Source organism: Ranitomeya variabilis, chromosome 3 (assembly GCF_051348905.1).
Source record: "Ranitomeya variabilis isolate aRanVar5 chromosome 3, aRanVar5.hap1, whole genome shotgun sequence".
In the NCBI taxonomy this organism is placed as follows: Eukaryota; Metazoa; Chordata; class Amphibia; order Anura; family Dendrobatidae; genus Ranitomeya; species Ranitomeya variabilis.
The window spans coordinates 111,330,195-111,345,370 of record NC_135234.1 but is presented as its reverse complement, the minus strand read 5'-3'; the positions used below and the strand labels follow the sequence as shown (position 1 = coordinate 111,345,370).

Sequence of the window (15,176 nt, the reverse complement as noted above, 5' to 3'; positions counted from 1 at the left end):
CCTCCCCATCTGTAGTGATCATGCACTGTGCACACTGATTGCTGTCAGTGAATGGAGCCCGTCTGCCTTGCGTGTTATATGAGCGGAGCCTGACATTGTCTGTGGTTATGGCAGGATCTGAAGATAGTCATGTAAAGCCGGGAGCAGAGCACAGTATGGCTGCACTGTGGGAGACCCCCGGGGGATGACCACACCGTGGGAGATACACCAGGGGGCATGGCCGCACTGTAGGAGACCCCAAGGGTTCACTGCATGCCCATCACCTACGGATAGAGGAACATAGGGTGACAAAATAAAAATTGTGCATCGTACTGGGGAATATCCAAGGTCTCTCTCTAAAAATGCACACTGTCCAACCTGTATAACTTCTGGGGGGTCCCAGGGTGCAGTGGCAACAATTTACCTAACCACGCCCCCTTTACAGCCCCCTCTGAGCCCCATTTCTTGGCCCCTTTTTATAAGTTTGGACACCAGGGCTCTTCTTTTCTGGGATGTGTCCCCCCACCATTTTTTTTTTTTATTAAAAAGCCTTACAGACTTTTTGGGAGAGTTGGCAAATACAGGTCCTTCTCAAAAAATTAGCATATAGTGTTAAATTTCATTATTTACCATAATGTAATGATTACAATTAAACTTTCATATATTATAGATTCATTATCCACCAACTGAAATTTGTCAGGTCTTTTATTGTTTTAATACTGATGATTTTGGCATACAACTCCTGATAACCCAAAAAACCTGTCTCAATAAATTAGCATATTTCACCCGTCCAATCAAATAAAAGTGTTTTTTAATAACAAACAAAAAAACCATCAAATAATAATGTTCAGTTATGCACTCAATACTTGGTCGGGAATCCTTTGGCAGAAATGACTGCTTCAATGCGGTGTGGCATGGAGGCAATCAGCCTGTGACACTGCTGAGATGTTATGGAGGCCCAGGATGCTTCAATAGCGGCCTTAAGCTCATCCAGAGTGTTGGGTCTTGCGTCTCTCAACTTTCTCTTCACAATATCCCACAGATTCTCTATGGGGTTCAGGTCAGGAGAGTTGGCAGGCCAATTGAGCACAGTAATACCATGGTCAGTAAACCATTTACCAGTGGTTTTGGCACTGTGAGCAGGTGCCAGGAAGCATGAAGTGCTCCAAAATCTCCTGATAGCTAGCTGCATTGACCCTGCCCTTGATGAAACACAGTGGACCAACACCAGCAGCTGACATGGCACCCCACACCACTGACTGTGGGTACTTGACACTGGACTTCAGGCATTTTGGCATTTCCTTCTCCCCAGTCTTCCTCCAGACTCTGGCACCTTGATTTCCGAATGACATGCAAAATTTGCTTTGATCAGAAAAAAGTACTTGGGACCACTTAGCAACAGTCCAGTGCTGCTTCTCTGTAGCCCAGGTCAGGCGCTTCTGCCGCTGTTTATGGTTCAAAAGTGGCTTTACCTGGGGAATGCGGCACCTGTAGCCCATTTCCTGCACACGCCTGTGCACGGTGGCTCTGGATGTTTCCACACCAGACTCAGTCCACTGCTTCCTCAGGTTCCCCAAGGTCTGGAATCGGTCCTTCTCCACAATCTTCCTCAGGGTCCGGTCACCTCTTCTCGTTGTACAGCGTTTTCTGCCACATTGTTTCCTTCCAACAGACTTACCATTGAGGTGCCTTGATACAGCACTCTGGGAACAGCCTATTTGTTGAGAAATTTCTTTCTGGGTCTTAGGGTACCGTCACACATTGAAATTTTCATCGCTGCGACGGCACGATTCGTGACGTCGCAGCGTCGTATAATCATCGCTCCAGCGTCGTAGACTGCGGTCACACGTTGCAATCACGGCGCTGGAGCGATGCCGAAGTCACCGGGTAACCAGGTTAAACATCGGGTAACTAAACGCAGGGCCGCGCTTAGTAACCCGATGTTTACCCTGGTTACCAGCGTAAACGTAAAAAAACAAACAGTACATACTCACCCGTCGGTGTCCTTCAGGTCCCTTGCAGTCTGCTTCCTGCTCTGAGTGCAGCCGTACAGTGAGAGCAGAGCGCAGCACCGCTGCGCTCTGCTCTCACTTTCCGGCCGGCACTCAGAGCAGGAAGCAGACGGCAAGGGACCTGAAGGACACCGACGGGTGAGTATGTACGGTTTGTTTTTTTACGTTTACGCTTGTAACCAGGGTAAACATCGGGTTACTAAGCGCGGCCCTGCACTTAGTTACCCGATGTTTACCCTGGTTACAAGCGAAGACATCGCTGGATCGCTGTCACACACAACGATCCAGCGATGTCAGCGGGTGATCAAGCGACGAAAGAAAGTTCCAAACGATCTGCTACGACGTACGATTCTCAGCAGGGTGTCTGATCGCAGTAGCGTGTCAGACACAGCGATATCGTAACGATATCGCTAGAACGTCACGAATCGTAACGTCGTAGCGATGGAAATTTCAATGTGTGACGGTACCCTTACCCTCTTGCTTGAGGGTGTCAATGATGGCCTTCTTGACATCTGTCAGGTCGCTAGTCTTACCCATGATGGGGGTTTTGAGTAATGAACCAGGCAGGGAGTTTTTAAAAGCCTCAGGTATCTTTTGCATGTGTTTAGAGTTAATTAGTTGATTCAGAAGATTAGGGTAATAGGTCATTTAGAGAACCTTTTCTTGATATGCTAATTTATTGAGACAGGTTTTTTGAGTTATCAGGAGTTGTAGGCCAAAATCATCAGTATTAAAACAATAAAAGACCTGACAAATTTCAGTTGGTGGATAATGAATCTATAATATATGAAAGTTTAATTGTAATCATTACATTATGGTAAATAATGAAATTTAACACTATATGCTAATTTTTTGAGAAGGACCTGTATATAGTGCCCCCATAGCTGCCAGAAAAGGAAAGGCGCTCATTTAGGCAGCATGCACATGGGTGTACGATGGCTGGAGAAACCTACGAGCCTGTCCTCTACCTCCATGTGCCTCCGATTTTATACAAGGGACGAAGAGGTTTTCTCTTACGGATTCAGGGACAACCAGTCCAAAAGGACCAAGCCGAGCTGTGCCACTATCTACACGTTTTAGGATGGGTTCATACACGTTAAAGGGTTCTGCTTGAACGATGTCACTGGCCTGTGGAAATGCACAGTACGAGACAACCCCTTTAACCCCTTCATGACCCAGCCTGTTTTGACCTTAACGACCTGGCCGTTTTTTGCAATTCTGACCAGTGTCCCTTTATGAGGTAATAACTCAGGAACGCTTCAACGGATCCTAGCGGTTCTGAGATTGTTTTTTCGTGACATATTGGGCTTCATGATAGTGGTAAATTTAGGTCGATAATTTCTGAGTTTATTTGTGAAAAAACAGAAATTTGGTGAAAATTTTGAAAATTTCGCAATTTTCACATTTTTAATTTTTATTCTGTTAAACCAGAGAGTTACGTGACACAAAATAGTTAATAAATAATATTTCCCACATGTCTACTTTACATCAGCACAATTTTGGAAACAAAATTTTTTTTGCTAGGAAGTTATAAGGGTTAAAATTTGACCAGTGATTTCTCATTTTTACAACAAAATTTACAAAACCATTTTTTTTAGGGACCACCTCACATTTGAAGTCAGTTTGAGGGTTCTATATGGCTGAAAATACCCAAAAGTGACACCATTCTAAAAACTGCACCCCTCAAGGTGATCAAAACCACATTCAAGAAGTTTATTAACCCTTCAGGTGTTTCACAGCAGCAGAAGCAACATGGAAGGAAAAAATGAACAATTAACTTTTTAGTCACAAAAATGAACTTTTAGCAACATTTTTTTTATTTTCCCAAGGGTAAAAGGAGAAACTGGACCATGAACGTTGTTGTCCAATTTGTCCTGAGTATGCTGATACCTCATATGTGGGGGTAAACCACTGTTTGGGCGCACGGCAGGGCTTGGAAGCGAAGGAGCGCCATTTGACTTTTTAAATGAAAATTTGGCTCCAATCTTTAGCGGACACCATGTCGCGTTTGGAGAGCCCCCGTGTGCCTAAACATTGGAGCTCCCCCACAACTGACCCCATTTTGGAAACTAGACCCCCCCAAGGAACTTATCTAGAAGCATAGTGAGCACTTTAAACCCCCAGGTGCTTCACAAATTGATCCGTAAAAATGAAAAAGTACTTTTTTTTCACAAAAAAATTATTTTAGCCTCAATGTTTTCATTTTCACATGGGCAACAGGATAAAATGGATACTAAAATTTGTTGGGCAATTTGTCCTGAGTACACCGATACCTCACATGTTGGGGTAAACCACTGTTTGGGCACATGGTAAGGCTCGGAAGGGAAGGAGCGCCATTTGACTTTTTGAATGAAAAATTATCTCCATCGTTAGCGGACACCATGTCACGTTTGGAAAGCCCCTGTGTGCCTAAACATTGGAGCTCCCCCACAAGTGAGCCCATTTTGGAAACTAGACCCCCAAAGGAACTTATCTAGAAGCATAGTGAGCACTTTAAACCCTCAGGTGCTTCACAAATTGATCTGTAAAAATGAAAAAGTACTTTTTTTCCACACAAAATTTCTTTTAGCCTCAATTTTTTCATTTTCACATGGGCAACAGGATAAAATGGATCCTAAAATTTGTTGGGCAATTTCTCCTGAGTACGCAGATACCTCATATGTGGGGGTAAACCACTGTTTGGGTGCACGGCAAGGCTCAGAAGGGAAGGCGCGCCATTTGACTTTTTGAATGGAAAATTAGCTCCAATCGTTAGCGGACACCATGTCGCGTTTGGAGAGCCCCTGTGTGCCTAAACATTGGAGCTCCCCCACAAGTGACCCCATTTTGGAAACTAGACCTCCCATGGAACTAATCTAGATGTGTGGTGAGCACTTTGAACCCCCAAGTGCTTCACAGAAGTTTATACCGCAGAGCCATGAAAATAAAAAATAATTTTTCTTTTCTCAAAAATGATTTTTTAGCCCACAATTTTTTATTTTCCCAAGGGTAACAGGAGAAATTGGACCACAAAAGTTGTTGTCCAGTTTCTCCTGAGTATGCTGATACCCCATATGTGGGGGAAAACCACTGTTTGGGCACATGCCGGGGCTCGGAAGGGAAGTAGTGACGTTTTGGAATACAGACTTTGATGGAATGGTCTGCGGGCATCATGTTACGTTTGCAGAGCCCCTGATGTGCCTAAACAGTAGAAACCCCCCACAAGTGACCCCATTTTAGAAACTAGACCCCCCAAGGAACTTATCTAGATGTGTAGTGAGCACTTAGAACCCCCAAGTGCTTCATAGAAGTTTACAACGCAGAGCTGTGAAAATAAAAAATAATTTTTCATTCCTCAAAAATTATGTTTTAGCAAGCAATTTTTTATTTTCGCAAGAGTAACAGGAGAAATTGGACCTCAATAGTTGTTGTCCAGTTTGTCCTGAGTACGCTGGTACCCCATATGTGGGGTTAAATCACTGTTTGGGCACACATTGGGGCTCGGAAGGGAAGCAGTGACGTTTTGAAATGCAGATTTTGATGGAATGGTCTGCGGGTGTCACGTTGCATTTGCAGAGCCCCTGATGTACATAAACAGTAGAAACCCCCCACAAGTGACCCCATTTTGGAAACTGGACCCCCCAAGGAACTTATCTAGATATGTGGTGAGCACTTTGAACCCCCAAGTGCTTCACAGAAGTTTACAACGCAGAGCCATGAAAATAAAAAATCATTTTTCTTTCCTCAAAAATTATGTTTTAGCAAGCAATTTTTTATTTTCACAAGGGTAACAGGAGAAATTGGACCCCAATAGTTGTTGCCCAGTTTGTCCTGAGTACACTGATACCCCATATGTGGGGGTAAACCACTGTTTGGGCACAAGTCGGGGCTCGGAAGGGAGGTAGTGACGTTTTGAAATGCAGGCTTTGATGGAGTGGTCTGCGGGCGTCACATTCCATTTGCAGAGCCCCTGATGTGCCTAAACAGTGGAAACACCCCACAACTGACCCCATTTTTGAAACTAGACCCCCCAAGGAACTTATCTAGATGTGGAGTGAGCACTTAGAACCCACAAGTGCTTCATAGAAGTTTACAACGCAGAGCTGTGAAAATAAAAAAATAATTTTTCATTCCTCAAAAATTATGTTTTAGCAAGCAATTTTTTATTTTCGCAAGAGTAACAGGAGAAATTGGACCCTAATAGTTGTTGTCCAGTTTGTCCTGAGTATGCTGGTACCCCATATGTGGGGGTAAACCACTGTTTGGGCGCACGTCGGGGCTCGGAAGGGAGGGAGCACCATTTGACTTTTTGAACGCAAGATTGGCTGGAATCAATGGTGGCGCCATGTTGCGTTTGGAGACCCCTGATGTGCCTAAACAGTGGAAACCCCTCAATTCTAACTCCAACACTAACCCCAACACACCCCTAACCCTAATCCCAACTCTAGCCATAACCCTAATCACAACCCTAACCCCAACACACCCCTAACCACAACCCTAACCCCAACCCTAACCCTAATCCCAACCCTAACCCTAACCCCAACCCTAACCACAACTTTAACCCCAACACACCCCTAACCATAACCCTAACCACAAGCCTATTCTTAACCCTATTTCTAACCCTAGCCTTAATTCCAATCCTAACTCTAATTCCGACCCTAAGGCTATGTGCCCACGTTGCGGATTCGTGTGAGATTTTTCCACACCATTTTTGAAAAATCCGCAGGTAAAAGGCACTGCGTTTTACCTGCGGATTTACTGCGGATTTCCAGTGTTTTTTATGCAGATTTCACCTGCGGATTCCTATTGAGGAACAGGTGTAAAACGCTGCGAAATCCGCACAAAGAATTGACATGCTGCGGAAAATACAACGCAGCATTTCCGCGCGGTATTTTCCGCACCATGGGCACAGCGGATTTGGTTTTCCATAGGTTTACATGCTACTGTAAACCTGATGGAACACTGCTACGAATCCGCAGCGGCCAATCCGCTGCGGATCCGCAGCCAAATCCGCACCGTGTGCACATAGCCTAATTCTAACGCTAACCCTAGTTCTAACCCTACTCCTAACCCTAACCCTAACCCTACCCCTAACCCTACCCCTACCCCTAACCCTAACCCTAGTTCTAACCCTAGTGGAAAAAAAAAATATTTTCTTTATTTTATTATTGTCCCTACCTATGGGGGTGATAAAGGGGGGGTTCATTTACTATTTTTTTTATTTTGATCACTGTGATAGGTTTTATCACAGTGATCAAAATATACATGGAACGAATCTGCCGGCCGGCAGATTCAGCGGGCGCACTACGCATGCGCCCGCCATTTTGGAAGATGGCGGCACCCAGGGAGAAGACGGACGGACTCCGCGAGGATCGGTAAGTATGAGGGGGTGGAGGGGGGGTGGATCTGAGCACAGGGGGGTGGATCGGAGCACAGGGGGGGGATCGGAGCACGGGGGGAGTGGACAGGCGGACGGAGGGGAGTACGGGACAGAACGGAGGACTGGGGAGGAGATCGGTGGCGGTGGGGGGGGGGCAGATCTGGATTTCTAGCCATGGCCGATGATATTGCAGCATCGGCCATGGCTGGATTGCAATATTTCACCATTTTCATAGGTGAAATATTGCAAAATGCTCTGATTGGCTGTTGCACTTTCAACAGCCAATCAGAGCGATCGTAGCCACGTGGGGGCAAAGCCACCCCCCCTGGGCTAAAGTACCACTCCCCCTGTCCCTGCAGATCGGGTGAAATTGGAGTTAACCCTTTCACCCGATCTGCAGGGACGCGATCATTCCATGACGCCACATAGGCGTCATGGGTCGGATTGGCACCGACTTTCATGATGCCTACAAGGCGTCGAAGGTCGGGAAGGGGTTAATGTTCACTGTGACCCTGGGGGTTCACTCATACATCGGGCAAATGCTAGCTGATGTTTTATTGGATAGCACTCGGCACAATGTTATACTATGGGACAGTGCACATCTGTGATTATTTTATCATGCACATTCGGCACTAGAAAAAAAATCGCACCATGCTGCGTGTGGCTCTGGAATGTGGCTGACACGCACCCATACAAGTCTATAGGTGTGTGTGAAACTTAATTTCCCCATTGTCTTGAGTCCACAGATGTCAGACTGCACTCAGATGACGTCCGAGTGCAGTCTGACATCTGTGGACTCAAGACAATGGAGAAATTAAGTTTTCAGTTTTCTTCACACCTGTGCAGCGATTGACACATGCGAGAGATTCGGATCACAGCAAGATGACACTCGGATCTCACTCTGACAGAGTATATAACTGATCTAATTCCTTCACAGGAGAGAACATACACCAGGGTGACCCCGGCCGAAAACTGAGGATCACGTCAATGATTGCTATGATAGAAAATATGTGAAAAAGATGAATGTTCTTTTCTGTTGTCAGTCTGATAATGATAAATGGTTGAAGATCCCACCTTACTGAGCTCCTCATGCGCTCTATTTGTAGTGGCCGCCGGCACTCGGACCGGAGTGTGCGGCTACATGTATTTCTATGCAGCTGAACGCTCCGGTCCCGGGTATTGATGTGAGTTTCTCGCATTGCACTCGCAAGTGTGACCCCGGCCTAAAGCACATGGGAGAGACACAGCTGCCTCAGCCTAGGAGGAGACAATTCATGCAGCTAATTGCAATCAGCGAGTCTAGATGTTCCTCTGTTGTCATAGTTACTTATACCCACTAATATGAGTGCCATAGTGAACCCCAAACAATAGCTGCAACATAAACCCACACAGGTAGTTCTCACCCTCCCCAGCTCCCGCAGATGGGCTCTGTGTGACATCGGCAGGTTACAGCACCGCTGCAGACACTGGTGGGACTTGAAGCTTGTGGGCCCCAATGCAAAAGATCCAACAGGAATGGGACAAAGGAACCTTTTGGGCCCCTAGGCTCCAGGGCCCGGTGCGATTGCAACCCCTGCACCTATTGTTGCTCCCCTGGCTGGAGCCAATCACTGAGCTCCAGGGGTCTACAGATGTAGGGGGTACAGGCAGTGACCAGCCGCAGCGGTTATTCGAGCTTTTGATGTAACATTTGGTGTCCACTTCTTTTACAAGTGGAAAAGCCCTTTAATTATAGAAATACAGATGCTATGTGGAAGCCGTGGCAAGTCCGGCCCACTGTGACTGCCACAGGAGAGATGGGGGTGACATGTTGGCCATACAGATGGGTACAAGGACGAATCCAGACCAGTAGATTGGAGGGGCTGGTACACTCTGCCCTAATGGGGGACCCCGCGTGGATCTATAATGTCCATATTCCCTAAGGCTGGGGTCACACGACTGAGACAAATGAAACGGGCCGATTATTCTGATCAGAGTGGGATGAGTTTGTCTCGGATGTGGAGAGAAAAAGAACAAGTTTCTCCACCTTCTCCATTCAGTCAGTCCATGAAAACCGGAGCACGCACAGGTGACCTCAGAGCGCCGTGCGATGATTTCCACTGACCCATAGACAATGGCAGACCGATTTTTTTTCCACACTGCCCCACAGAATAACATGGGTAGGAGTGTGATCCATGAAAACCACAGATAGCACGCGTCCGAGTTAAATGGTCGTGTGCACCAGCACTTAGGGGCATGCTAAAGATCCCTTTAATTCCCTGCTGTCCCTTTAAGAAGCAGCTGATCAAAACTTGTAAGAATCTGACAGCGGAGGACATCCGAAGGGCTTGAATCAGGTGAAGTGAGAAGCATGAAGGAAGCTGAGGACCAGCGGAGCCTGTGCCATAGCCTGGTGGTCACAGATTCCTCTGCACAGCACACAAGTGGCCCCCGCTGTGAGCAATCAGCTCTGGTGACGACCACCAGTCACAATCCCCAGGTTAGGAGGTGAGCAGGCACGGGAGGGTCCGCGAGCAATCACACTGCCCCTTTCAACTTCTCGTCTCGCCTTATCTCACAGCAGCCAATCAGAAAATCGCCATAGTACTCGTCCAGCCAATCAGGTAGCAGAGGACGCCCCTTTACTCGCAGACTGCAATCTATTACGTATACGACACACAGAGTTCACCCAGGAACCAATCGGCGTGTTCCACCTCATGTTTTATTAATGAGCCTCGTGTATGAGAGCAGCTAAGGGGGCGTGGCGACTAATAGGCGTGTCCTACTTAATATTAATAAGCGCCTGTTAGTGGGCGTGACTGCACTGGGAAGAATCACAGTTCTGAGGCGGAGACCCGTCTGGCATATTAATGAGGGGGTGTGGCCGCGCGCAGGGTCTTTACTCTCCTGTGGGCTCGCGCTACCTTTATTCCGTCGCCGCTGCCTCCCAGCTGCCATGTCTTCCATCCTGCAGCCGTTCACCGTCACCGAGGGGCCCTGCGAGCTATCGCGGACGGCAGTGAGTGGCAGCAGGCGGGTGGTCCCCGGGTCTCTGGCTGCCGCTGCTCCAGGAGGAGGGCGAGGGAAAATCACACACCCTGGCAAAGCCATCCTGGCTGGTGAGTACCCCCTGTGGTGAGGATGCCCAGGTGCACGCACAGCCGTCTTCATCTGCTTGTACGGCTTCCATTGCCCTCCCCAGCTTTCCCAGGCTCCTGACAGGCGCTCTGCCCACATCCCCCATGTAGGATCATGTGATGGCATCTGTGTCCGCAGCTTTCTCAGAATCCAGACAAGAAGCTGAATTGGATTGGCAGAAAGTGAAGCCCCGTGATGTCATGGTGTGCACATGTATAGAAAACCAGCTAGAATATTGAAAGGATATATTAAATTGAATAACCAGAAAAAACGTACTATCCTTTAAAACGATATTTTATTACTATTAACTTATCTAAAATTCCAATAAATAAAACTCAATTGTATGCAATCAACATCAGCCAACTGGGTTGGGTAAGCTAGAAAAATAGGGAGAAATTAGCAAATATGCCTGACACAGTCCCTGTAGGTGGCCCTAAAGTGTCTTAAACCTACCTACCAGCGGAGGTTGGCACCCTAGAATTCGATATGGCGCCCCCGCTCACCGTCGACTGTCCCTTCTCACCCTAGTAGGGTCCTACTTGCTACCCACACCCAGGTACCCACAGACATACACACACAAATTGACCAATAGGTCACACTAACCAAAAAACGTGAAAAAGTGAAAAAAGAAAAAAGTGAACGAAAAATTCTAAAAACACTGCAGACATTGCTGCATAATTACACTAAATAGCATGTACCCCACAGTTACCTCAAAAAAGTTTTTTGAGAAAAAAAGAAAAAAATTTTTTTGGATAGTGCAGAGTTATGGGGTACAGCGGGGCACAGTTGGAGTGTGCTTAGTTAAATATTCAGAGGTCATGAGTAGTGAAGCCTCTAATAGATGTAACAGTAGGTCACTGTCTTAGTTAGTGGTTGATGACCTGAAAATCATAGACAGACCAATAAGACTAATGTACAGAGTGGATCCCTAGGCAAGATAGCACCCCTCCGAAAAGGTTAGCAGATATATGAGTACACTCAATGGATGTAAGTATTTTGTTGGGTGATATAGATATTACACCCTAAATTGTCCAAAAAATAAAACAAAATATTCAACAAAAAAAAAAAAAAATAGACCCAAATGAAAAAATTATCTGCCTTATAGGGTATCACATATAGTATTTCTCATTTAGTTTAAGGGCTAATGCACACCAGAATACAGAGATGACTGAGAACCATCCCTCATTACTCGCTCTATATTAGATGATCTGATAAGCTCATATTGCTATAAGTAGCATATTTGTCTGCACTCTAGATGCCATACGAGTTCCGCATCTTATAACATAGAAAAAATCAGCAAAACATTAAACAAAATCAAAAGAAAGAAAGAAACACAACACAAATTGGTATCACATATAGTGTCTCTCAATTGCGTTAGATTAGTGCATCTATAAGCCCAAAATATCTGAGGCCAATCCCTTATAGGATATCGCATATAGTATTTCTCATTTAGTTTAAGGGCTAATGCACATCAGAGTACAGAAACAGCTTAGAACCATCTCTCATTACCCTCTCTATAATAGATAGTCTGATACACTTTTATTGCTGTCAGTAACACATTAGTCTGCACTCTAGATGCCATACGAGTTCCGCATCTTATACCATAGAAACACAAAACAAATTGGTATCACACAAAGTGTCTCTCAGTTGCGTTGGATTAGTGCATCTATAAACCCAAAATATCTGAGGCCAATCCCTTATAGGATATCGCATATAGTATTTCTCATTTGGTTTAGGGGCTAATGCACATCAGAATACAGAAACAGCTGAGAACCATCTCTCATTACTCTCTCTATAATAGATAGTCTGATACACTTTTATTGCTGTCAGTGACACATTAGTCTGCACTCTAGATGCCATACGAGTTCCGCATCTTATACCATAGAAAAACTTAGCAAAATATTAAACAAAGTCAGAAAAAAGAAAGAAACACAAAACAAATAGGTATCACATAAAGTGTCTCTCAATAACGTTAGATTAGTGCATCTACAAGCCCAAAATGTCTGAGACCAATCCCTTAGGATATCGCATATAGTATTTCTCATTTGGTTTAGGGGCTAATGCACATCAGAGTACAGAAACAACTGAGAACCATCTCTCATTACCCTCTCTATAATGGATAATCTGATACACTTTTATTGCTGTCAGTGACACATTAGTCTGCACTCTAGATGCCATACGAGTTCCGCATCTTATAGCAAAGAAAAAATTAACAAAATATTCAACAAAATCAGAAAAAAGGAAAAAACACAAAACAAATTGGTGTCACATAAATTGTCTCTCAATAACATTAGATTAGTGCATCTACAAGCCCAAAATGTCTGAGGCCAATCCCTCATTGCTATCCTATAAGCAAGTACTGTACTTGGTCTGTCTTGACAAAGAAACATAAAGAAAAAAACTTATCTGAGTAGGTGACATATTCAGTCCCATCTCGCCATCCCTACGCGTTTCACCCCTTCCCAGTTTAGGGGCTCATCAGGGGATAAATTCGGATATAGCAACAATGGCTTCAGAGGTCTAGCAACAATGGCTACAGGAGTGGGTTTTATTTTTTGGACAATTTAGGGTGTAATATCTATATCACCCAACAAAATACTTACATCCATTGAGTGTACTCATATATCTGCTAACCTTTTCGGAGGGGTGCTATCTTGCCTAGGGATCCACTCTGTACATTAGTCTTATTGGTCTGTCTATGATTTTCAGGTCATCAACCACTAACTAAGACAGTGACCTACTGTTACATCTATTAGAGGCTTCACTACTCATGACCTCTGAATATTTAACTAAGCACACTCCAACTGTGCCCCGCTGTACCCCATAACTCTGCACTATCCAAAAAAATTTTTTTCTTTTTTTCCAAAAACTTTTTTGAGGTAACTGTGGGGTACATGCTATTTAGTGTAATTATGCAGCAATGTCTGCAGTGTTTTTAGAATTTTTCGTTCACTTTTTTCTTTTTTCACTTTTTCACGTTTTTTGGTTAGTGTGACCTATTGGTCAATTTGTGTGTGTGCACATGTACCAGGCACTGGGGCTTACTGGCAGATCCCATCCTAACCAGCATGTAAGGGGAAAGTATGGGGCCTTTCACTTGTGCCCCTAATGCCAATCAGTCTGCGTTCCTGTGTGCCCGGTGCCAGTGCCACAAAGACTGGTCATTAGTGCAATGGTCCATTGATATTTGGGGCTCCAGTGTTTTGTATTGGGGGAGCAGCGGACGCCATCTGTGCCCTGTGCGGAGGCTCGGAGCCCGGCTCATCACACGGATCCCCCCTTTATATCACTATCATGGGCCGGGGGCTCCGCTGCCCCGTCTGTGAATGATGCTCTACCTCCTCCGTGGTATATTGTTACTGATAATGCCAGTTACTACATTTATGTGCGGTTTCCATCGTATAAATGTCTGGTCACTGGTGGTCCTGCTAGCGGTGGTCCGGAAAGCGACCTGGACACACGAGCACTGCTCCAGTCATTGTCTATGGGAGTGATGGCGGTGGCCGAGCACTGACAATGTCTCCCGGTAAACCCTCAGGGTCTAGGGCTACATTACATGAAGTGACCACCGATCGCCGGTCAGTAACCGATCCCTCTGTACCCATACAATATCATTGTTCTCGGCAGCACTTCTGGTTACAAGGAGTGATGTGCTGCCAAGAACAATAATTTTTTAAGCAAGCTTAAAATTTAATTTCACCTTACATGTGATCATTGGATTATTGCTGAGTAGAGGGGCCAATCGGGCAACGAAGGTGTGTAATGGACATTCATGAATGTCAGCCAGTGTAAATGGATACTTAAAGGGGTTGTCTGGACTTTAACACTGATGGCCTATACTTAGGGTGGGTCATAAATGTCTGATCGGTGGGGGTGCGACACTCCGCATTTCGGCTGTTCCCGGTGGCGATGGCGGCCATAAATACTGTTATGGGGCTGCACAACACAGTTCTGTCGATGGAATAGTGGCTGCGGCCGGGTGCTGCACATCCACCCACTTGTCGATAGGACGGCGACAGTGCAGTATCTGGCTGTGGGCACTATACTGTTGGTGGGGCTGTGCAGCTCTGTAACTGAGCAGTTCCGGCCAACAGTAAGAGCAGTTGATGGGTGGGGGGCGCTGGCTGTCAGCAGTGTCGTAACCCCACCGATCAGACCTCGATGACCTATCCTACACACCCTTTAGCCTCCTTCACATGTCCATTTTTTTTAGTTTCCATATGCGGTCTGTTTTTTTAAAGACCGTAAATACGGACATATGCGCCCCCAGTTGTAGTCAGCGGCTGCAGTCACACGGACCATGAATTTCGCCAGTACTGGTTTTTCCAGTACAGGAATCTCCAGGATGTGTGAACGAGGCCTTCACAGATTAGCTGGTCATTGTTGCACACACAACTTAAGGTACCATCACACTAAATGATATCGCTAGCGATCCGTGACGTTGCAGCGTCCTGGATAGCGATATCGTTTAGTTTGACACGCAGCAGCGATCAGGATCCTGCTGTGATATCGCTGGTCGTTGATTAAAGTTCAGAACTTTATTTGGTCGTCAGATCGCCGTGTATCGTTGTGTTTGACAGCAAAAGCAACGATACCAGCGATGTTTTACAATGGTAACCAGGGTAAATATCGGGTTACTAAGCGCAGGGCCGCGCTTAGTAACCCGATGTTTACCCTGGTTACCAGTGTAAAATGTAAAAAAACAAACA

The 15,176-nt window shown here is 45.7% G+C and overlaps 1 protein-coding gene across 1 annotated transcript in view; it reads left to right on the top strand.

Annotated features, from left to right (window-relative positions):
* Nucleotides 1-10,120: 10,120 nt before the first annotated feature.
* Nucleotides 10,121-15,176, top strand: part of LOC143815377 (tricarboxylate transport protein, mitochondrial-like) — a 44,528-nt gene continuing 39,472 nt past the window's right edge. The window contains exon 1 of the mRNA XM_077294508.1: nucleotides 10,121-10,448. Coding sequence (XP_077150623.1) covers nucleotides 10,286-10,448 — 163 coding nt within the window. The 5' untranslated portion in view covers nucleotides 10,121-10,285. The remainder of the gene's footprint in view (nucleotides 10,449-15,176) is intronic.